We start from the raw sequence: 25,260 nt of genomic DNA, 5'->3' as shown, positions 1-25,260 counted from the left end.
CAATGCAAATGCACATGCAATCCGACCAACACACATGGACCTTGATATAGTTGAAATTGTGAACGAGTAGGTCGCATTTATACGATAAAAGAGGATTTGCAGTAACATATAAATTTATTAGATGGTAAAAAAGATGAATTTGCAGTAACATTTCATTAGCTCAACCCCCTAGTTTGTTGGTCCTGATTTTATCTAAGAAGACAGAACAGAACTATCCCTTATTATGAGCGACTTTTTTGATTTTGCTCTCTTCATACTTGCCGGCGAGTGAATCAAAAAGCATACCAGCACCTACACCGACAGCCAAATCTATTGTATAATGTCCTCTAGTCACAAGTAATCTAACCACTTGAAGTACATTCAATGTATCGAACATCCACGCCATCTCCCATCTCTTCATCCTTCGCATGTCGATTGATGCAATAACTGAACCTGCAACGTGTCCTGAGAAGAACAGGAAGAAGGATACGTTTCCTACTGGAAAATCTGCACCCGAACCTAAGAATCCCTGTGCCATCAAAATTGACCTTGTGTTATAATTTATGAATTGGATTGGAACATAGGACCATTAAAATAAATATGAGTTATTTGATATCTCGAAAAGGACCGCCAAAATACTGATTCACGATGTATGGGTTTCTCTTTAAACCCTTGCCTTGTGAGTTGTAACAATGACGTGATCAACATTCAGCCACAACCAGTTAATTGTGCAGTGATGGAGGAAGAGATTAATTTTTTTATGACAGGGTTTTGCCTAGTCACATATACATAAATCATCTGCCACCCATCATTGGCGCGCTTAGTGAAGGGTTATGGGCAATGGTATGGTCAGCGGATTCCTATCCATACTTACTGCAATGAGATTCTAAACAGGCAAAGTCTTTGGACCATGGACTCTGGAAGGAAAATGAGAAACCACTGGAAGAAAGGTAGTTAGGGTACCTGAGGCAGTGGAAGTTGAGTGCAGTAGCCAAGTATTCCTCTACAGGTGAACATAAACACTGTGGCAATGGTAGATCTTGGCCTTCCTTCCACTAGCCATGTCCATAATATGTACGTTGTTTGCATCAGTACAAACACCTGGACCACCATCGCAGCAACCCAACAAAATGGATAATAAGATTAGAAATACATAATCTTTTTTAAAGAAAAGAGAAACAAAGAGCAAAAGCTGCAAAACCAACAAAAAAAAACAAAGAAAACTTTTTTTTAAAGTGAGAAGTGCTTTAATTATTAACTTAAGTTGCTTTTTCCTCCACTAAAAAACTTTTACTAGCTAGCTCTCTTGTTACTTCAAGTTGCCACTTGCCCAAACACATCGGTCTTTTTTTTCTTTCTTTTTTTAAACAAAAACCCTCTTAAGTCTATAGAGTGTAACTCAGTACTGTGTTTTTCCATTTTAGTTCACATCAAAAAGAGCACTTCACGTCCCCACCCCAAAATTGTTATCAAACGTCAAAGATATCTGTAAGTAAGTCATACTTCATTTTTCTTTTCATCCATCTCTGCTATCATTGCAGAGAGCTTTTCTAGAGAATTTTACTAAAAACAATAAAATTAATATGAGGTTAAATTCGTCAAATTCTATACCTCGAACACCAATGAACAAAACTTGCACAGAACTTGCATTTTAGAACTACTCACCTGCAATGCATATATCTTCTACTTGTCATTTTTAACAGATGGCCCATTTAACGAATTTGACCTCATATTATATTCTACTGTTCTTAGTAAAAAGCTCCCGATAAATCTTATATGTCTTCAACTAGGTATTTTTAAATGACTGCTCATTTGAATAACCCCAAAATTGTGTATCCTGAATTGGACAAATAAAAAACCTTTTGGGAAATGATGAGATCCATATAAAAACTGTAGAACCTACTAAAAGAAATTGGTCACGAAAGAGACATTGTTGGGAGAGTTTATTTGGGCAGTAGTTAAAAAGTTTTGTTCTTTAGTTTATTTTTGCACTTCCATCAATGAGTAGTTAGGTTTTCCACCTCAACAATTCTTAATATACCGCCCAAACAAACTCTTCCAAAACCAATTTATATGCGCTACTTTTTGTGGATCACTAGCATTCATATGGGATCATTCTCAGAAACATTCTTATTCGTCCAAATTCAGATTTGCAACTTTTAGGGCCATTCAAATGAACTGCCTGTCAAAAAGAAAAAGATTGTTTCCACCTTCATTTGTTATGAGTTTTTCAACCACGGTTAAACACCTTAAAAAAACAAGGTCAACTGAAAATGCTCGAAACCATGTTAAATGGTCTCAAACTAATTTAAAAGTGGCCCGTTGTTTCCCAATTGTTTTCATACCATTTCTGTGTGGGATCAATTTCTAGCTAACTGGTCTTCAGTTCAATAGAAATTAGGGCACCCAAATGTAACTGCATAACACCAACAAGACATGGTTAAAGTGCACGTCTTTATGAGGCCATGGTTAGACACACTTTTACTGGACACCTTAATCACCATTGAGCGAAAAACTCATCTAGCCAAATACATATAACTGAAAAAGAATATATGCTTGAAAATCTATCACGCTAGCACCAACTATCAAGTTACATATTTTCTGTGTTGCAACGATACGGATACGCCAACTTGAAAATCTAAAATACGGCGATACGGCATACTCAATATTGATCAGTAGTCCAACATAAATATATTATATATGTGTTTGCATGATTAAATTATAATATGTATGATTAACCTCACTGGAGAGAGAAAAGGTCTGGATATATATTAAATTATAATATATTATCAGTAGTTCCAACAAATTTGGAACTAATACTTTGTCATATTTTGTCACTATAGTTAAAACTTCTCATAGAGTCTAGTAAAATATCTAAATTTTCTGATATTAAGGTACTGAGATTTAGCATTTATCTTGACAGCTGTTGATATCTATTATTTAGTCAAAGTTTTCTAACTGAGTTGTATCTTGAAGTATCCGGAATATTACTACGTGTATCCGTGTAAATACGTATCCGTGTAAATACGTATCGATACGGCTGAAAAAACAATTTAGGCGTATCGTTGCAACACATCATATTTTCAATCATTTCTATACTTGTATTTAAGATCACCGTCTTTTAAGGAAAAACTAATGGACTCGAGATAAACATGATAATCATGTGTCCATAATATAAAAGAAAAGTTACACCTGCAGAGACAGATCCTGGAGAAAATTCCTGTAGAACTTTTTAAAGACGTGGTTTTAAATTGACTGTGAAAATCATGTACCAGTAATCCCAAATTTCATAATCAACTGTCAGATTTGCGGAATCAAAATTAACAAGGTTTCTCTCTCAAATTTTAATATAATATTGGTTCTACTGGACACATAACTTTCACAGTCAACTTAACACCACGTTCTAAAAAAATTTACGAAAAAATCCCATTTACTCTAGATAGATATATATACAACTAGCAAGTAAGATAATTACGAGAAATAATAAAGCTGAATACAGTGAATAAGAAAGCTATTTTCTTAATGGTTGACAATGCTATATTCGAACTTCAATTGCTTTCTCCTCCCCAAAAAACTATTTTATATAATAAAAATAATAGAAACCACTCATTTGATAGTCACTTGCTTGCTAGTGACGATTATAATGTTTATGATTATTCATTTTCTTAAAGAATCCTTCTATATCCTCCGGGGAGAAATCCAAAATAAAAAATTCTAGTAAGTTTTTCTGAGGACATGACTTCAAATTGAATGTAAAAATTATGTGCTAATAATCTAACAGCACTGGCACTAAAATATAAAACCAGCACCGGGAGCCTGTACCCGTCCAAAAATGCTGGTTTACATCATTTCGATTTATTAGGTACATAACTTTCGAAACCAACATAATGTTACGTCTAAACATGCTCGCAGTCGGTGCAAAATCACTCGATAAATATGATAATCACATGACTCATGGTATAAAAAATTTAAAAGCTTAGCCACGTAGTCCTAAAAGTCAAAAGCTGATATAAAGAATAAAGAAAGTCAAATTAAGTAATATTTACCGTATTGAGAGCTGCGAAAATGGTGTTGAGAAGAGGTTGAGCGATAAGCATCTGATGAAGTGGTTCAGTAATAACAAACCCTAGATCGAACGGTGGAGATGTAGAAGGAATCATAAACAGAGTATACTCAACACCCATGAAGAAAAGTAAAGCCAAACCAAAAATGCATGGTATAGGATGATATCTGAACAAATCCAAACCATCTTTCACTGAACAACTCATGAAGTATGCATCACTTAGTATTGATTTCTTAACAGTCATACTGATCTTGTTATTGTTTTCTCCTGAATGATGAGTTCCTGTAATGGGTCTTTTTCTAATGAGATTGGATTCAGAAGTTGTGGTAGAATGGTTGTTATTGCCATTGAGATGTGAGGTTGTTTTTGCAGTTCCATTCATAGTGGGTAGGAGAGTTTGGCATTGTGGATGGATGAGAGATGTACAGTATATAACAAAAGAGATTGTGTGGTGGTTGGTTGGTGGCGGATTTATCTATGAAGGAGAGAAAAAGAAAGAAAGGTATGGGTTTTGGTTTGGTGATTTTGTTTTTATTTTGAGATCTGACTCTTCTCTGCAAGTGTGTACCTGAAATAAATCTTAACTTGTTATGGAAAAGACTGTTTCTGTGTGTTCTCGGGTGTAGGATTGTAAACAGTACTCCTTTTGGTTTCTCATTTATTGCTGAATGAATGAATGGGGAATAGTGAAGTCACTTTCTTCGAGTAAAGTGTGAGCATTTTTGAAGCCAGCCCACTTTAAAACACCGTCCACATTCAAGAAGATATTTGAGAAGGTGTTTAAAACACCACCGCCCATAGAGAGGTGTTTTTTCTTTTCTTAAAGATGGAGGGTACGAGAACCATCAATTAGACGGATGGTTTTCAAGTTTCCTCTCATACGGGAGGTTGGGGATCGAACCCCTACAGTAGCATAAATCATAATGCAGTTTTAGGGACCATTGTTCTATTCTAACCTATAAAAAATGGAGGATAGGGATTGCTTGGTCCGAAATCGTTATTGAATGTTTTTCAGTTTGGCTTTCATCCGCTGCATAATTTGTTATGTCGTTCGCCGTCTGGTTTCCTTCTCTACAGTTATGTTGATTGTTGAATATCGCAGGATAGAACCTGACTCATTCTCTGTATTATTTCGGCAATTATTTCAGATAAGTACCATGGTGGTTCAGATAGTATATTTTACGCAGCGCATGAGATTTTCCTAGTCTATTTCAAAAAGAACTTTTGGCGATTCTAAATGCCATTAGAGTGGCCCAAGTCTCTGTTGTTAAAGTAGTGGTTATTCTCAAAGGTTGCGCAATAGCCAATATTGTTTTCGCTTCTGAATCTCGGCATATGAAATCTGCGCCAGTGAAACCAGGGTGACCTCCAGTAGCTCCATTTGTGTTGATTTTGATCCAGTCTTTGTCCGTCCTGGGCCATCCAATATGGTTGTTGTTGTTCAGTGATTCTTTGATGATGTTCATGTCGGTGGATCTCCAGGAAGGATTAGGGGAGAAATTTGTTTTGCCCATTCGAATTTCTGCTTTTGCTTTAAGGCTTCATTAGGATTTCGTCATGAGTTGTATTTGTTTGCCGGATATGACTTCGTTTATGGAAATCCATAGATACAAAAAAAAAAAAAAAAAAAAAAAAAAAAAAAATGGAAAATATTGGGGCATTTCCTTACGGCTTTTACGCAATGGTTTTCTAGGGGTTTAGGGTGATTGGTGAAATGTGGTTAATGGATGGGTTGATTAAGTGATAAGAGAGGAGAGTCTTGCATGCTACAGTTACAGTTGGACAGTGAGGGAAGATGTGCTTGGCTGATTCCGATTCGGCATTGCATCGAGGACAAAGGTTGGAGTTAGTGAGGTTGATGCGGTGTAAGATTGGTAATCCTTTGTTGGTTGATTTCCACATAAAAAGATTGTATTTTTGGTGGGAAAGGTAATATCCACAAGAATTTGGTAACTAGTGTGGGTTGAGATAATGTTGGTTGGTATTCAGACATTTGTAGCCTGATGTAGTGCTGTATTTTCTAGATTTATAATGCGGCCAAATGACCCTGTTTGGATGGTTGTCCAAATGTAGGTGGATATTCATAAATTCGTTGGGCTTCCTGGGAGGTAGGTTATTTAGCAAACCTTGCCTCCAGGAATGAGAACTTGGCTCGATGAGATCAGCTACTATTTGGAACAGGTAGCATTGAGTGTGATTGAGAGTTTCAAACTGAGGAATCCAATTTTCCTATAGAGGGGTTGTTAACCCATTTCCAATGCGATGAAATAAGTGTTGCTGGAGGGTAGGTATGAGGGAAGCCATTTTCTTTCTTTGAGGGTTGGATGAGGATGGTATGAGATTACTTCCTTCATGCAGGCATAAGGAATTTTATTATCCACCCTTTTTGCCTTTCGTGTCGTAGCAATGGTGCGAAGATGTGACGAGAGATTCTCCCTTTCTTGAATTGTAATCCTATATATATTGGCGGAGTCGAGGTGGTTGGCATGTTGAATAGTTGATGTATATTGTCCAGTACTTGCTGAGCCAATCTCGGACGGTGGATAATTGTCTATTTTTCTATATTAATTACCTGTCCCGCTGAAGTGCTATAAGCTTGGAGTAAATATTTTAGATGATTGTTATCTGAAGTCTTGTGAGTGATGAGGAGGTCATCCGCACACATCATATGTAAAGTAGGAGGTGCCTTATGAAATATACGTAGTCCTTCATTATGTTTCATGCTTCCAAGTTTCCCAAATTGTTGATAGAATTTCTGCACATACCTCGACCTGATCTACCGACCTTGAAAGAATTTCACCTGATTTCCATAAATAAATTATGAAGATATGGGATGATAGTGGGTTTATCTGCCTAATACCTCTAGTTGGCGTGATATAACTGTTAGAGAATTGCTTGGTTGAACCCACAAGTTTTGTTATCTCAAGCTTGTTGCCAATGTTAGGTGATCAAAACTATATCTTGATTTCCAGTATACTAAATCAGATTTCAGATAGGTTAGAATTGTAGTTGAGTATCATATATCACCCTTGAAGACTGAAGATCGACGAAGACATTTAGAGAACTTCTGTATCAGGTATGTGAAGACAGAGCTATTCTATTTTGCTCATTATACCATAATTCTATCTATTGAGACTATGTCGTATGACTTATAGTAGATTCACAAAGAAAATGTTTCCATTCAAGCTTGTCTTGTTAAAAATCTCGAAATATAATTTTAGCGATTTGATGTTCAAAGGTCCTTAACAATATTAGTTCTATGAATTAATTTGTGAATCAATTGAAAATTGCACATGCAAATGATTATATCACTTGGGAATATTTCAAACATCATAAGAGAGAAATATGAACTTACTATAACTTCTACTCAGGGTAGGTTGGCGAATTCAGTTTGCAAACCACAGATATCTAAGACAAATAAATACAGGAAGGTTGGCGAACCAGTTTGCAAACCACAAGTTCAGTTGGGAACTGTTGACGAACCAGGTTGGCGAACTGATTTTATAAGTTGGTTAAATTGGCTAGCAGTTGGCGAACCCGGTTCACGAACCGTGGTCAACTAATTTTGGTAGTCTAGTAGGGTTGGCAAACCCGGTTCAAGAACCGTAGCACTCTAACTCGTGAACAAGCCCTACAGTTGGAAAACCGTTGTACTAACTGTCCCGACAATGTTTAGCAGATGCTTAAAGACTTATTATTTTAATATGTTTAGCATTGCTAGAACTCTCTTAAACACTTTTAAGACTTCATTGATCACTTAAACAGTAATGTATGTGAATTAGGATTAATTTCTTAGGTGTTTAAATGAACATCAAATATCTTTTAGTTCTTTGGCTAACTTTCCAAAACCGAACAGTCATTATACATGGTTATGTAATCAAACCTGTGTGTATAGTATTCTATTGTAGTTTGAAGACCTAATTGTTTTCTTGCTTCTCAAGTTATCTTAGCTTGAATTCTAAGCTAACTCTGGTCTTTAAAAAATATAAATTAAGCATCTCTGTCAACTTGGATATTGAATCCCTGACACCTTGTGTCCTAGTTGATTCTAGATTCGCCTATATTGACCTTTTAGGTGTACAACTAAAAAGACTTCGCTTAGGGATTCGTGAAGTCATGCCTGACTATCTTTACCTTGATAGTTCGTGAATCCTGATCTTTCTTTTTTGTTATCGAGGTTTTCATAATCTCTTTCAGGAAAGATAGATAGTAATCGCAAATTTCTCTTCGTCTTAGACTTTGTGATTCCTCAAGATAGATATCTAAAGACTGATCTTAGTTGATCTTTCGACCATTGTTCTTGAGAGTTGGTTAAGAATATAGGCTGTTCTTTGGGAGTCGTGATTTCTGGATTTATCAGGTTTGCTAGCTTGTCTATTGCAAACATATTTCCGCACCTTGATCTTTGATCTAAACGAAAATCAAATAGGCTTATCTGTTAGAGGCGGATTGGTATCAAAAGTCTTTATTTTGGCTGAAGCAACTCTTAGGATGTAAAAGATGTCAGCTAAGGGAATCAAGTGCATAGAACCTTGCGAGGTTCAACAGACGTAAGGAACGCGACTGTAACTGAATCGCTTGGAGGATAGATTCAGTCTCAATTGCATTTCAGTTAGGCTAGTGTCGGTAGCGGATTAATACAGTATGGTGTTCAATCTAGGCGAGGTCCCGAGGTTTTTCTATTATTTCGGTTTCCTCGTTAACAAAATTTCTGGTATCTTGTGTTTTTCCTTTTCCGCATTATATTGTTTACCTATATAATATGATTTACACGTCTTTGTACGTCTTCAATCTAACTAGATAGGTCGGGTTAATTGTAATCGATTACGAGACTGTTAGTTTCTTATAGAATTCGTATCTTGAAAGATAGATAACAAGTTTAATCACGTGGCATAATTCCAATTAAATTATTTGGATACGACTAGATTGAACTTGGATAATGATTTTTGAGATCGTCCAAGTACTTTGCTTAACAATCAGGTTCACGGACCTTGTGTACATGTCTAATACATATTGATTGAGTAAAGGTTGCGATATCAATTCTATATACATATTGTTAACGATCATTAAGTTGGTATACTTGCAATTGTATTAATTTTTATCTATACAGGTTTTCGAACTAAAAGGTTGAGTGTATTTGGTATCCCCTGCGTATTCAATAACCATGTGACGTACCATTAGTGATGATTAAGTATGTGACATTAGTGATACAGAGCATAATGTAGTCCAAAAAGATGGCTGGGAATCTTAATTTTTTAAATGTTGTTTTGGTGAAGCCTCAATCTAAACTATATTACGCTTTTCTGAATATATGATTTAAATGTGATTTTCGGGGTCCTTAGTACGGTTTAAAGATTTTATGTGGTGGAATAATTATCCAGCAATTGATATATATTCATGTACTGATCTTTAGGGTATGAATGCGTTTTTGTGTGGGCTTATCAAAAATGGGAGCAGCGGTATGATGCAATTTTCCAGAATTTTAGCTATAATTTTATAGGTAACATTGCACATGTCGAATGGTCTAAATTGTGATGATTTTGACGGGTGATCAACCTTTGGAATTATGAAAATATTTGTATGGTTCATGAAGGGGTGAACATTTAAAAAAATGAAAAAAACTACGGACCATGGATATTAATTGAGTATGGGTGTTACCGCAGAAAAATTTGAAAAACTTACTAGTATATTCATTTGGACTGGGAGCACTTTCAGAACTAATAAGGAGAAGAGTTTGCTTGATTTCTATCAGGGTTACTTCCTTGGTGAGCGAGGCACATTGTCTGGAAGTTAATCTTTATGCGATTTTCGCAAATAATGTTTCATCTATTAATGTGTTTGGAGCTGTGTATTGGTCAGTATAATGATCAAGGATGATGTGAATTACTTCATTCTTATTACTGACTTAGTTTTTTTTACTGGTCATGTAGTTGTTGCATGTTATTACAGCTTCCATGGATGGTTGCTTTTGTGTGGAAAATGTGGTAACGCACTCTCCCGATTGTTCCCATTGAATTCTGGATCTTTGTTTCCAGTATGTCGCATGGCGTTAAAGGAGATTTAGGTGGTGGCTTATAAGTTGCTTTCTTGAAGAATATATTATTCCAGTTCGTTGCCTTTTTTGGTGGCACATTGATACTCTGCTACTTTAATCTGAGCCTCGATTTCCTGATCTTGTTTGGAAGGTGTCAAAAAGTTTTGTTATTCCAATCTAATAAAATTTGACCAGCGGTGATGAGATTTAGCTAGAGATCTAAAACAGGCTCCACGTCATGTTGTTGAGTCAAGCAGCATCAACCACCTGTTTGAGATGCAGATGAGTGAGCCACATGTGCTCAAATTTATAATTTTTATTTCCTTGCCAGTCAGTTGCTTTAGTTGTAGTAGAATTGGAGTGTGGTCAGAGGTTATTCTTGGAAGACAAGTAACACATGCATGCGGATTGGCAAACACCAGTGCTGGGTGGAGATAAATCTATCGAATAACTCTATTATGTTATCTTGCCCTAGCTGGTTATTTGTCCATGTAAATGGATCGCCTTTAAATCCGAGATGTAGGAAATCCATGTTATCGATAATTGTAGTGAATGGTTGTGTTTTTCCAAAAAACTTACTTGTCTTCCTCATTTTTTCTCAGCTTCGTCTGTACCTTCATTGAAATATCCTACTAATACAATGAGGATGCATTGTTGATGTTAGAGATTATTGTTGGAAAATCATTCCAAAAGTCTTTTCTCGCATCCGGGTGAGGGGGAAATATATGCCCGTGCATAGCCAGGGTTGATCCGGAGCTGGAGTGACGAGAGGATGGATGTAACTTTGGGATTCTAGAAGAATATGAACATTTTGAGGTAGTTATTCCACATTGAACATACCCATAGAAAAGGTGTTTAAAATATTGTGCATCGATTAAAATTCTTCTCATACATGAGAAGATGTGTGAGAAGGTGTTTAAAACACCAACCATACATGAGACACTTTTTGCAATAGCATATGTCACATTTTGAGATAACTTATTTCATTCATGATTGTGGATTCTCTTAAAATGCTTATATATTTGGATTTTCACCTACATATATTTCTTCAACGGTTAATACCAAGTAAGGATTTTTCTTAGAAAGTTTAACCTTTTTATATTATCTCCAACTAATTCAATTTTTCTTTTAGTAATCAAAATAAACGATTTTGATTTTATGCCTAATTATAAAAAAAAAACAAATAATAAAATAGAATCAATATCAAACACAAAATAAATATTAAAAAACACAGTGATGGTGAATATTCTCATGAGGGTTATAATCAACAAGGTTTTGATTTTAACATGTCCTTGGATTTCGAAAGAACTACTTTTGAATGGAATCTGCCTGCAAATGAAGTGGACAATGAAGACCATTCTAGTGTACATCAACATGTATAGACTGATGCAATCTCTTCTTTTCAGCTACGTCAAATCCCTGTCAGATTCATTGACTCTGACATCGATGCTGACATTGATGCTGACCTAGAAACAGACTCTGACATTCCTTAACACTATTAACACGTAATGTTGTGTTTGCCAAGCTGCTTTCCCAAATTATTCGTTTGAGTACCCATTTTTCAGACTTTCCTATTAAATTCATTCGAACTGATTCCTCTAGTGAATTTACGTCTAAGGCTTTGGTATCGATGTCAAGCATCATGTGCATATTCAGAATGGTTTAGTTGAGTCTTTTACAAAACATATTCATTGAATTGCTCGACCAATGCTTATGAGGATTAAATGACCAATTTCATCTTGGGGACATGCTATTTTACATGCATCGACCTTAGTCCGGCTTCGACCAATTTCTAGCCATAAGTATTCCCCTTCACAACTTGTTCTGGGAAGTAACCAGATATTTCGCATTTACGTATTTTTGGTTGTGTTGTTTATATGCATATTGCACCGCTACAACAAACTAAAAATTTGGTCCAAAACACCGTCTTGGCATTTATATTGGTTTTGATTCACCGTCTGTTAATTATTAGGTATTTAGAACCTTTAACAGGTGATGATGTCTTTATAGATATTGTCAATTTGATGAGACACTTTTCCCGCTGTTAGGGGGAGAAGGTATGTCGTCAGAAGAACGACATGAAATATATTAGTACACACCAAGTTTGTGTCATCTTGACCCTTGCACAAATCAATCTAAAATTTAGGTGTAAAAGATTATACATCTATGAAATATTGCAAATCAAATGCCTGATACATTTACTGATACTGGTCGAATTATAAAATCGTATGTGCCAGCTAGAAATGCTCCATCTCAGATTGATATACCGGCAAGACAAGTTGGGAGCACAAAAGCAAACGAGTCATCAGTGCCATGCCTAAATTATGGAAGACCAGTTGGTTCAAAAGATTTTATCCGTCGAAAGAGGAAGACCTAATATGTCTCATTCAAAAGTAATTTTCCTGAAGAGGCTATAGATAATACTCTTGAAGAGATTATCAAAGAACGATCAACTTTCTCTGACGAACAACCTGAAAAGGATAAGGTCTCGGCCGAGACACAGGTACATGTGAATGAAGAAATTTTCATAAATTACGCATGCAACAGAGAAGTGTGGGATCGTAATATAGTAATTGTAAACATTATATTTTCATTCTCAGTGGCTACTGAAATTACCACATATAATGATAGTATTGAACCAAATTTTATAGAAGATTGTGGACAAATAGACGATTGGCCAAAATGAAAAGTGGAAATCATAATTCAACTGGACTCTCTCGCAAATTTTTTGTCCCCAAATACAAACACCAGAAAATGTGAATCCTGTAAACTACAAATGGGTGTTTGTGAGAAAGCGTAATGAGATGAATGAAGTTGTTCATTATAAAGCACGACTAGTGGCAAGCTGCAAAAACCTGGGATTGACGATGAAGAGACATATTCCCTTGTTATGAGTGCGATTAAATTTCGATATTTAATAAGTCTGGCAGTCTCTGAAAGGTTTAACATGCATCTAATGGACGTGGTTATTGCGGATCTATATGACAAGCTATATACTGACATTTATATAAAACTTCCGGAAGGATTCAGGTTACTTGAAGAGAAACCATGCACGTCATATGTATTCACCCAAATTAAACAGATCTTTATATGGATTAAAACAATCTGAGCGTATGTGGTATAATCGCCTCAGTGAATACTTAATAAAAGAGGAATATGTGAACAATCCTAATTTCCCTTGTGTTTTCACTAAAAATACACAATGTGGAATTGTAATAATAATTGTATATGTAGATGAAATCAATTTTCTTGGAACTCCTGATAAACTCTCCAAAGAAATTGAATGCTTAAATAATGAGTTCGAGATGAAAGATCTCAGTAAAACAAATTTTATCTTGGCCTATAACTTGATCATTAAGAGAGCGGAATTCTTGTTCACCAATCCACTTACACAGAGAAAATCTTGAAGCGTTTCAAGATGGAAAAAGCATATATGCTTATCATACCAATGGTTGTTAGATATCTTGACTCTAAAAGAGATCTATTTCGTCCTTAAGAGGAGGATGAAACACTCCTTGATCCAGAAGTACCATACTTGAGTGCGATTGAAGCTTTGTTTTATTTAGCTCAATGTTCTAGGCCTGACATTTCCTTTGCCGTAAATTTTCTAATCAGGTATAGTTCTGTGCCAACGAAACGACATTGGACAGGGGTCAAAAAGATTTTTCTTTACCTTCGTGGTACTATTGGTATGGGTTTGTTTACTCGATTTTTTTTAGCTCATTCGAGATAAAAGGATATACGGATGTTGGATATCTGTCAGAACGGCATAGAGGAATCTCTCAGGAAGGGTACGTTTTTACTAGCAGTGGTGCTGTAATTTCATGGCGTTCTTTTAAGCAAAGCATACCAACTACTTCTTCAAATCACTCCGAAATAATTGCTCTTCAGGAGCAAGCAGAGAATGTGTGTGGCTACGGTCATTGATTGAGCATAATATAAGTTCTTTCGTTATAACCTCCATTACCAGTTCGCCAACGATAATTTGTGAAGGCAACTCGGCATGTATAACACAAATTAAAGAAGGCTACATCAAGGGTGATAGGACGAAGCATATTCCGTCGAGATTATTTTACTCTCACCATCTCCGGAAAAACAACGAGACTGATATACAGAATATACAATAATCTTGTGAGAATTATGTTGACTTATTCACCAAGTCCTTACTGACGAAGGTATTTTAGAAGCCGGTTTATGGTATCGAAATGCGCCACATGTTCAAGCAATAAAATATTAACGGAGGTTTCACTCAGTGGGAGTTTTGTTATCGACTAATAATACGATGTATTTTTTTCCTTCACCAAGGTTTTGTCCCACTCAGTTTTCCTTGACAAAGTTTAACGAGACAGCATTTGTGTGTCTAACACTGTTTTAAGATTTTCTGTTGTTGTTAGAGCATAGCTCGGTTGAACCCACCAAGCGTTGGTATGTCAAGTTTGGTTGTCATATTTTAGTGAACCAAAACTCATTTAAGATTCGCTTGATTAAATGTACTAGAGTCAACTTCGTATAGGTTAGATTGAAAGTATTAGGATATGAGATATTACAAGTATTGCGAAGACTTGAAGAAGTGAAGAAGTACGAAGCTACAACCACAACATCATCCTTCCACTTGAGGTTAGTGATATTTGACTTGAACTGTTTCATTCCCTAACGTATCTTTCAAGTCGTGCATATTGAAAACAAAACTGCGAAGCATGAACACTCTAGATAGACATAGTATTAATGAATTCAATACGAGGTTTATTGCTTAACAATTAAACTTTGTAGATAAGACATCAAGATAATCGTATGAATGTTATTGTGATTATGTATGGGTATGAGGTGGGGATTTCATCCTAGGAAACAATGTTGTTACATGTGTTTTAAGGAAGTAAGTTCATGAACTTTGTTTGTGAACCCAAAAGGAAATCGCCAGGCGTTATTGGGGTTGTTCTTCATTGCATATCTTATGAACGACCAATATATGTGATTAGTATAACCGCTCATGACTTGTTTGTGTTCTTGGTAAAACTATTCACATGAGGCCTGACTTTTGTATTGGTATGACTTTTATTAGTGAAATCGATCTTAAGTAATCACCTGTTGGTATGATCGAGTTTGTGCAGTTTGTAAGGCCTAACACTGGGTAAATGGGAACCGATCCTAGTAAGAGGTGCAACACGGAACAAAGGGGAACCGATCCTATGGACATGTGCAACACGTTTTTAGGCAAAGGGGAACCTATCCTATGGACATGTGCAACACATATGAGTTAGATACCATATATATGTGGGGAACCGATCCTAGTACCTAGTCAACCGAATTTTGGGAAACTAGTGTGACTATGCACAATACTCACATGGAGGTAGAACCGAAACTTGTTTTGGTAGAACCGTTAAACCCATGATTTGTGATTGAGAAGTTCTTAATCAATCACATAGCTCTTGAATGTCAGATGAAACAATTCTAAACTTGTTTGGAAGTGTGGTAAATCGGTTTCAAGTGAGTAAGTATGAAAAAGGACTTACAAAGAAAGGATGTCGACACACTTTGAACACATGCAATAATGCGTATATTTTTTTATTGTTCAAAGATATTCCTTAACGGCTAAGAAGGAAGTAAATCCCAGGATCAAAATTAAATAAGTTAAGAATCTTTTAATTAAGGTTTTTAATTATATATGGAAAATAAGAATTAGTAATGTGCATTTGCTAGTTAAAGATTTTCCAAGGAGATTTTCGATCATTATATTGGGCAGAGCATTCTCAGGAATTATGAAAACCGAATATGGAAATTATTATAGAATATCTTGAGAATATTTTCGGTTTTGGAAATTCCTTGGTGTCCAAACTTCCTTGTCTATAAATACTTGAAGTTTGCATTTCGGGCAAACTAATCCTTTGTGACAGTAAACTTCCTCTGTTGTACTATACTGGTGAAGCCTCCTATTCGGAGAGGAGAGTAACCTAATTAGGCGAAATCTCTTACGACCACTCAGTTTAAAGTCTTCTTTGGGATTGAGAAGCTCTAGCGCGTACCGTTGGTGGGAAACTAGATAATTGCGGTTTATCTTTTGTTTTCATACTGATTTGATTGACTAACGGTGGTTGAACTTTGATTGCACCTAGTTTGTTTATGCTTGAGAATATTCTCTTCTGATATAAGATTCACTCAAACTAGTTCAAGGTTTCGACAGGGATCTTTAGACTGTTGTTAGTGCTAACGACGATCTTGTGATAATCCATTGTTTACAGACTCCGTTCTGTGTGTGATTGATCACAAGATATTCAAGTAGTTGTGTGAAGGTGTTTATTGAAGTTCTAAGAAGATTTGAAGACAAAGAAGAGATAGAAGATTTCTGACTTGGTTATATAAATATTTGGTGTGCACAATACTTGTTTCGGTAAAAGATGATCCAACTATAATCGATCTATCCTTGTGGTATTTTGATAGAATAGTTATGTAGATCGAAATCGATACGTTTCCTTGGGATTAAAGGTATTGATTGCAAAATCTTAACGATTACCTTTTGGTAATTGAACATAAGATAGATCTTGGAACCTGGAAAAGGAGTTTATGTTAAGATAAACAGAAGAGCCTTTGTCCAACTCATATCACTTGGTTGAAGAGAGTTGATACCAAACAGATTTGTTGTTCCTTTATTATTTGGAATACGAACCAAAGGAATTGGTCCAAGTACGTGACTTGTTTACAGGTCGGAGGCATGGGAAAACAGACGGAACTAGGTGAACTATAGGTTTAGTTGCTTGGTCTCAACTATACGAAGTTGGTTTATTTTGTATAGCGTCTTAATCCTGAGAGTATTCAATTCTGGACAAGGTCCCGGGGTTTTTCTGCATTTACGATTTTCCTCGTTAACAAAATATTGTTGTGTCATTTACTTTATATTTCCGCATTATAATTGTTTTATTATAACTAAAGTAAATTACACAAGCGTTAATTTCTATTTACTTGATAAGCAATCCTATTGTGTTTGGTTAAGTCCGAACCTTTGTATCAAGTAAACATACTTCGTTGTTGTATTATCTCGATCTCGTATCCATAGATGATCACACAAAGTATGAGCCGATTTGTTGTATTGTCTCAATTCAGTCCATAGACAATCACTTTCGGAGAAAGGACTTATAGGAAGGAAAAGTTTTAGCTTGAGGTATATTTGGGTACCCTCGCCTTTTCAGTTGTACTCTTTTCTTTTTGCCGGGTTTTGTCCCATTGGATTTTACAAGCAAAGGTTTAATGGGGCAATGTTCTTAGAATGATAGTCCAAAAGGAAATGTTATGTAAGCATGACGTTTATGTTGGACCATCATTTTACCCGTTAAGAACTTTCAATTCTTTGATTTTTTTTAATTTTTTTTTTAATTTTTTTTAATAGAAAATGATACTTCCACCCAAAGAAAAGGCAGAACCTCAGGTATTATAAGATAGGCCTGTAGAGCTGTCTCCAGCATCTTGCAAGGACGTTTGATAATTCTGCTGAGTGGTAACCTGTTCTAACTCGTTAGTAGACCTTAAATAGTTTATTAAACTTGATAGGTCTGGACCTTTCCAATTGAAATTGTCTAGACGACTAGTGCAGGAAGATAAACTAGCTAAATTAAGTTTCATAATGTTCTGTTCCTTGGTGATTTTTATCAGCTTTCCCATAACAAAAGAGACCGCTTCAAAATTTCCATCCTTCATTTGATGGTAACCCAGGTTGAATCTTCCTTGGACTTTAGATTTATACTCCTCTTCTATTTCCTTCAGAGTTGCATCATCTTGTGCTTGGAAGTTAATGTTTTCTCTCTGTAAAAGCAGAGGTGTTGCTTGATTCTTGTAGCAATAACAGAAGCCAAAGGTTTGATTTCTTAGAAAACTAGATCAAATCTACCTTAAACCAGCAAATGGCAGCAAAGATAGGTATCCAGTTCTCAAGCTGGTAATGCTGCATAGACCAGTGATTTAGCCAATCATCAAAATTAGCAGCATCACCAAAGTATTGATGTTGGGGACCAAATAGAGTTATCCAAACATCAGAGACATGAGGGCAAGACATTAGAGTGTGAGTTATGTCTTCCTTAGCACATTTGCAAAGACTGCAGATAGGATCAATGTAACTGAGGATGCTAATAGTTCTTGAATTTGTAGGAAGGATATCATGAGCACACTTTCGGATAAACAGTTGGACTGAAGAAGAGATGTTAGTTTCCCATATCTTCTTCCAGGCTTGGTTTAGAGAGTCATCCTTATACTTATCATTAATCTTCCTATCATAGAGGGATTTGGCAGTAAAGTCACCATTGTCAGTGAGGCCTCAAATAATTTTATCTTCTTACTGATTGTTCATGATGGTGTTCTGAATACTAATTTGGTCTTCATCTTTGAATAAAAGAGAGATTTGGACCATATCCCCTTCCCCAGAGTTAGATTAACTGGCTGAAATGGTTGAGATCCTGAGGGAATTGTTGGGGTTTAGCTATTATTTCTTCCTTGTTTTGAATCCATCTGTCATCCCAAATCTTGATATGATGACCATTTCCTATTTCCTATTTGTAATTTTTCTGGATGTTATCCACCCCTTCAAGAATTCATTTTCATAACCAAGAATCAGTCCTTTTTGGTTCAGTGTTCATTCTTATCACCTCAGTATCATTGAAATGATTAACTTTCATGGTAGAGTACCATAAGGAGTTTGGTTCAGAAATAAGCCTCCAAGCTATTTTGGTGATTATAGCACTGTTAAAGTATTCCATGTTCCTGAACCCCAGCCCTTCTAACTCTTTAGGTTTGTAGACAGAGCTCCAAGCAATGAAATAGATACCTTTAGGGTTTTCACGGTCTTTACTCCAGAAGAAATCTATCTAAATCTTATCAATCTCTTGACAAGTTTTTTTTTGGCAAGTTGAAGCAATTCATCTGATAAACACTGGATGTTGAACTAACACGAGCTATCATAGTTGCTCTGCCATTTGGGGAAAAAAATTCACTTCCATCCAGCCAGTATGAACTTCATCCAATCAGTACAAGGTTTGAAGGCTTGTATTTTACTTTTATTTGGTGAACAAAGGTGAGCCTAAGTATTTGTCTTTGATATCAATATGTTGGACCTGCATGAAACTGCTTATATTGTTGGCAATGCTAGGATCAATATTTTTGCTGAAGAAGATGCCAGATTTGGAGAAGTTAATCATCTGACCATATGAGTTACTGAAATTGTTGAAGATGTTAACTAAGTTGTTGCACTATTCCATATTAGCTTTGCAAAAAACCATGTAGTCATCAACAAAGAGAAGGTGGCTGATAGGGGTGCTCCAGAACATAATTGGGTTCCATGAATCAGCCCAAGTTTCTCAGCATTTGTCAGACTTCTAGAAAGAGCCTCCATGCAGAAGAGGAAAAGGTAAGGAGATAAAGGATCTCCTTGCATGAGACCCCTGAAAGGTTTAATTTTTTTCAAGGAGAGTCATTCACCAGAACAACTAAGATTGTAGTGGAGATGCACCGGTGAATGCGAATACACCATTTGTCACTGAATCCCATCTGTTTCATGATGGCAAGTAAGAAATTCTAGTCCACATTATCAAAAGCCTTAGCCATATAAATTTTTATACCCATGAGACCTTTGTTACCCTTTTTACCATATTTTTTGGTCATGTTTTGAATAATTTTACGGGTAATGACAACATTGTCAAAGATTTGCCTTCCATGAATAATAGCTGATTGAAAAGGGGAAATGAGTTTTGAGAGAAGATGTTTTAATCTTTGATCTATGAGCTTGTAGGTGGTATTGCATAAAGAAATGGGTCTGGAGTGAGAGGGTGTAGTTGGGGTTTCATTTTTTGGAATGAGAGAAATGAAAGTGGAGTTCATATCTTTCAGAATGTACCCAGAGTTGAAGAAGTTTTGGATCATTTGAACAATACCATCTCCTACAGTGCTCCAGTTAGCTTGGAAGAAATTTAGTGGGAAACCATTAGGACCAGGAGTTTTATCACCTTCCATGCTGAAAAGGATATTCTTAATTTCTAAAGCATCAGGGACAAACAGGAGATAGTCATTTTCAGCAGTGGTAATGGTAGAGAGTATGAGGTTGATTATGGAAGCGTTTATGGTTGTTTTCTCAGTTGTGGCCATTTTTTCAAAGTGGTTTGTGAAACAAGTGGATATCTCAGAACTCTCAGTGATCGATTCCCTTTGTCATTTTGAATAACATCAATTTTATTTCTCCTCATTCTTTTCCTAGCAGAATCATGGGAGTATTTAGTATTTATATCTCCCAAATTGATAGCTTGATCCCTAATTTTGGTTTTCCAGATGCTTTCTTGAATGTCATACTAGTGTTTGCTCTCCCCATTGGCTTCTTTGATGGCAGCTCCTCTAGTGTTGTTGAAGATGTTTTTGGTGATCCACTCCAGCTTAGCTCTACACACATCAAGAATAGATTTAATGTTTCCATAAATCTCTTTGTTTTAGATTCTCACTTTAATCTTGACATCCTTCAGCTTTCTGGTAATTATGAAAGCAGATGATCCAGAATAGTTTTGCTTCCATCACTTATAAATGATTTCAATCTTTATAGTCAAGCCAGGGACCAAAAAATTTGAAGGGCATGTGACCACGATTCAAAGTTGGATTAGTATTGAGAAGAACGGTGTTATGATCAGAGCCAATAGCCAGCAATTTAGATATGGTACTATTAGGCCACAAGGTGAGCCAATTATCAGAATCTAGACCTCTATCAAGTCTCTGTTCAGTCAGCTGATCACCAGTTCTTCTGTTTGTACAAGTAAATGGACAAGCAGTGTAGCATAGATCAGTGAAGACAATCTCATTAATTTTTCCATTAAATATGTCAGCTTCAATGTTATCAGTAGAATGGTTACTAAATTTTCAATGATCACGAAGAACAAAGTTAAAATCAACCATTATGAGCTAAAGTAGCTTAGAATTTCCAAAATGTTTTTCAAACATTTTCCAAGAATTAATTTATCTTTGGTAGTACATGGGTTTCCACAGTAGCCCGTAAAAACCCATGGGGTACTATTGATGGGATTTACTTGGGCACTAATGTGATTATTAGAAAAATCTAATATCTCTAGATTCCAGCGAGATAAACATTCCAACAAGATAATGATTTGTTCCTAATAGACAAGCACATGTTGCTCTTGTGTTTAACAAGTCATACATATCAGCCTATATACATAGCCCATTGATCGTTTTTATTTTGTACTGTAAGAAACTAAATTAAGAAATGAAAACACAAAAGTAAGTTTTCATTTCTCTTCAACACGTTCTCCAGTTAGTTTTAGTGTTTAATTAGTATTCTATACCGTGTAGTACTTTGATATAATATAGTTATTATTGTTCCTATACAGGCCAAAATAAATAGCTGTTGTGAACTAAACTTAATACGAAAGGGTCCAACCATTTCATAAAACTTTCTTAGATTTTGTGGCATTTGTGCCACAGGACAGGACGGTGTTAATTTAAGGATTTTTTGTCCCTAACTTCCAAAAAATACCCTCATCGTGTCAATGTCACTGCGTGCAGTCGCGATCGTGTCCACCGTGAGTTGAAGTCTCGATACTTCCTTATTTCGTAGAACAAATAAAAAAACTACTCCCTTCGTCTTTCATTGAAGTGGTATTTTCAATGACGTGGAGCAATATCCTATCTTAACGTCCTTTTCTTACCCACAAAATTTGAAACCAATGAATCCAAAATGAAAAGTTGGATGAATCGCTATTATGTACTTGCTAGAGCTTTAACCAATCAAGCCTGACGTTGCATATCAGAAGGGATGATTTGGAGCTGGATTGGCAGTGCGTTCCTATTCTATAAGTGAGACTCTTACCTAGGCTGTTCTCTAAGTGGAAAACCAAGTACTGGCTCACACTAGTACAGTCTCCAATTACCTGTCCAAGTCTCATCATGATCCAAAATCAATTAAAAGAGATTTTAGAAGAAACAAAAACAAACTAAGAAGATTCAGGAGAAGTAAAAAAAAAATGCAGTAGAAGATTATGATTTCAAAAAACTAAACATTTTTAAGATTACAAACAACAAAAGTACAAATCCTCCCCTCCTCCCTTCACTCACCATCCTCTTCTTTTCTAATTCTTTATATGAAAAGATGCCTTCCCTTACAAAAGTTCACATTTCACACACAAGAAGTGCACAAATCAAGAACAATGGGATTTAGAAAAATATAACATAAGAAAACCAAAAAAAATGAAAATGTAAAAGAGTTTCAGCATCATCTTCGACTAATAATTCATACATGTAAAAACAAGGGGAAAAAAATCAGTATGGAGGGTAGTAGTATCCACCTTGTCCCATTCCGTTGGTGGGTGGCATCCCATACGGATTCATACCAGGAGCAACACCGGGATTCATCCTGGCCAAACTAGCTTGACCTTGCATTCCATTCTTCGCATAATTCTGCCACAATTGCTGTTCTTGCAGTAGAAGGTGTTGTTTCTTCTCTATATCTGCCATTTGCACATATGATGGTGGAGGTACAACTAATGATGCTGCAAACGGATCCTGGTTAACGGGCATCACTGTGCCATCTGGAGCAGGCAAAGCCAGTACAGGAGTCCCATTCCTCGCAGGCAACGGCAATGCCACACTACTGGCACTTCCTCCAGTCAGTTGAGAAGTGCTCACATGTTGTCTCACTGCTCCCTGATCATACATTCCGTTTAAAAGTAACGGGTCTAACCCTCCGCCTAATGCTGCCTTCTGTCTAGATAAACCACTAGCTGTTTCAACAAGTGCTAATTCCCAATCTGCTTTACCAGCCTCAGCTGCTGGGTTTTGCCACGCTGAGGTTACTTCAGATTGCCCATTTGATGGGAATGCTTCCCAGGAACCGTTTCCATTAGTAGTGGCTGGTCCAGAGAACAATGCTAGGGCTAAGCTATTTGATTGATCATCGGCTGAAATAGCATTCTCACTTAAATTCAACAGATCCCCTGTGTCCTGCTTTTTAGGCTGAGGTGGTTCTGGTTTAGGTTCAGGCGGTGGTGGTGGTGGCGGAGTATAAGTCTCTGGAGCTGGAAGTGCCTTTATCTCATTCATGTCAGGGACAGGTTCCTCCTCTGGAGGCGGTGGAGTTTCTTCTCGTTTCTCAGGGCTCTTTGGTCTCTTTGCTCTATCTCTCATGAACTCTTCTAGAGTCTCCAAGAGTTTATCAGTAATCCTCTGAACTTCTGGGTACTCTGAAGACCTAGCTACACCTGTATCCTTACACCAACCATAGAACAAAACTAGCTCGTCAATCTGCTTTGCTGCACTAGCATAAGATTCAAATGCCTTGACACATTCAGCGTACTCCATATCAAAGAATTTGTCAAGTAATACAGCCAATACCTCACATATATCAGCATAAAGCTGAAAACTTTCCTTAACAATCTGGTAAGTTGCAACCAACACCATTCTATTGTTCTTGGCGGTACCAGTAGGACGACAAGCTAAAAAGCGATCGAGAAGCCTTTGGAGCTGATTCATTTTACCTAAAACCCTTTCTGGTTTCATTTCCCTAAGTGGAGTGACTGGCTTCTTATCACCTCTGCCCTGACTAGCTTCATTTACATCACCAAAAGACCTTGATCTCTGCGGCGGTCTCGACCCAGACCCATACCCACCACCATAACCAGAATCATCTCTAAAATCACCATACCCAGAGTCATGATAAGACCTCGGCGGTGGTGACCTGAACCGATCCTCTCTTCGATCAAACCTATCATCCTCCCCACGACCCCCACCACCACCACCTTGTTTCTTCTCATACATTAGAAACTCAAGCTTCTGATCAAGATAAAGTGCATAAGTACGGACAAATGCGGAATGATCCCACGAATTGGAATGTGCCTCATCCCTAAAATCCGACATATTCAACAACCTAGTCCCTTTCCTTGTCGCATACAATATCTCTTGCTGGAAAACAGGATCACCCTCACTTAATAACCTATGAACAAGTGTTAATGCTTTCAACGCAACGATCCAATCCCGAGTTTTACCTAATCTTTTAGATACAGTAGCTACGCAAGCATTAACATAACCTCTTGAATAAGATGTTAGATGCAAAATCTCTCTTATGTATTTCTCAGAAGCTGGATCATCATCATGACTTGTTGCTTTGACAATTGCTACTTCTAGATCTGGTGCTGTATTACTTGCTACTTTTGCTATACCAATACTTGTTTGATCTTTTACAGCTCCAAGTGCCTTCCTAATTGACATTTTCTCACTACTGTGATTCTCACTACTATTAATTTCAGATCTAATTAACAACCACCCACTTCTTAATTATATTATTCAAGATAACCCATTCATTTTCTATCACTGATTATGACTTCAACAGCTCAAATTAGCCTAAAAAAAACCAGGAAAATTCAAAAAATAAAAAAAATCAGATCTTTTACCGATGATTCCGGTTCTCGACCGCTCCGATTGACAGCTCTGGATCTGTATTGAAGACCCTTTGATTGATCAGATCGGGGAAAACCGGAGCTGAAGAAACTAGGGCAAAAGCAAGCTCTGAGCTGGATCTATTCAGCAGAAGAAAATAAAATGAAGAAGAGAATACGCGTTATACAGAGGATTTATTTAAGGGTTTTTTTCCCGATTTGTTCTGCGCCGGCTTTTTAAATTTTTCTTGTTGGGCTGTTATTTTGTTGTAAGAAGCGGATCTGATGGGATTATATCGAGAGCTTAAGATCCGGTTGTGGTTGTTTGAATTGTTTAATCATAGTCGTACATTTGTAAGTGTAAGTACTTGAGTTGGTTCCAGAAATTGTCGGGTTCTGTCGGTTAAGATGTACCATGAATTGAGTTACATTGTGAGTAAATGTACTGAATATGACATCACTCTTCTTCGAGATAGTCTGATATTCATAGTAGTATTCATTTTTGTTTGATTGGTTAAGTAGTTATAAATATCTGTTTTTATATGCGGTTGCGTAATTAAATCTTTTGATGACTCGGTGTTGCATGTTCATTATATATTCGAGCATATGAAAATATAGATCTTTCCTAAACTACCCGTGAGGTAAAATAGAGAGGCAAGATTTAAATGTTATTTGACCTCATTTTAGAAATAATGCATGAATTTGAGTTCCAATTAGTCTTGTGTGGTGGCATAGTTTGAAAAATGAATACGAAAACATTCCATGGGAGACGAGCATAGGCGTAT

The 25,260-nt window shown here is 36.5% G+C and overlaps 2 protein-coding genes across 2 annotated transcripts; both read right to left on the bottom strand.

Annotated features, from left to right (window-relative positions):
• Positions 1-47: 47 nt before the first annotated feature.
• Positions 48-4,766, bottom strand: LOC113282804 (phosphatidylcholine:diacylglycerol cholinephosphotransferase 1-like). Its single transcript, XM_026531901.1, has 3 exons — positions 4,026-4,766; positions 943-1,080; positions 48-508 (listed from the first exon to the last, which is right to left on the bottom strand). The coding sequence occupies exons 1-3, from the start codon at positions 4,422-4,424 to the stop codon at positions 212-214; spliced, it is 834 nt and encodes a 277-aa protein (XP_026387686.1). The 5' UTR covers positions 4,425-4,766; the 3' UTR covers positions 48-211.
• Positions 4,767-22,059: 17,293 nt separating this feature from the next.
• LOC113282802 (probable clathrin assembly protein At4g32285) lies at positions 22,060-24,738 on the bottom strand. The gene has a single exon (XM_026531899.1). It carries the CDS (start codon positions 24,306-24,308, stop codon positions 22,365-22,367), a length of 1,944 nt encoding a protein of 647 aa, XP_026387684.1. The 5' UTR covers positions 24,309-24,738; the 3' UTR covers positions 22,060-22,364.
• Between the last annotated feature and the right edge of the window lie 522 nt (positions 24,739-25,260).

Source organism: Papaver somniferum, chromosome 5 (genome assembly GCF_003573695.1).
Source record: "Papaver somniferum cultivar HN1 chromosome 5, ASM357369v1, whole genome shotgun sequence".
NCBI classification, from domain to species: Eukaryota; Viridiplantae; Streptophyta; class Magnoliopsida; order Ranunculales; family Papaveraceae; genus Papaver; species Papaver somniferum.
The sequence above is the reverse complement of the archived record's forward strand: the minus strand, read 5'-3'. Positions and strand labels throughout refer to the sequence as shown.

Coding starts and splice junctions, on each gene's coding strand:
- LOC113282804 (XM_026531901.1), bottom strand. CDS start 4,424: ATGAATGGAACTGCAAAAACAACCTCACATCTCAATGGCAATAACAAC. Junction 1,081..4,025: donor TTTTCGCAGCTCTCAATACG/GTAAATATTACT, acceptor ATGGTGGTCCAG/GTGTTTGTACTGATGCAAAC. Junction 509..942: donor CTCAACTTCCACTGCCTCAG/GTACCCTAACTA, acceptor TTGATGGCACAG/GGATTCTTAGGTTCGGGTGC.
- LOC113282802 (XM_026531899.1), bottom strand. CDS start 24,308: ATGTCAATTAGGAAGGCACTTGGAGCTGTAAAAGATCAAACAAGTATT.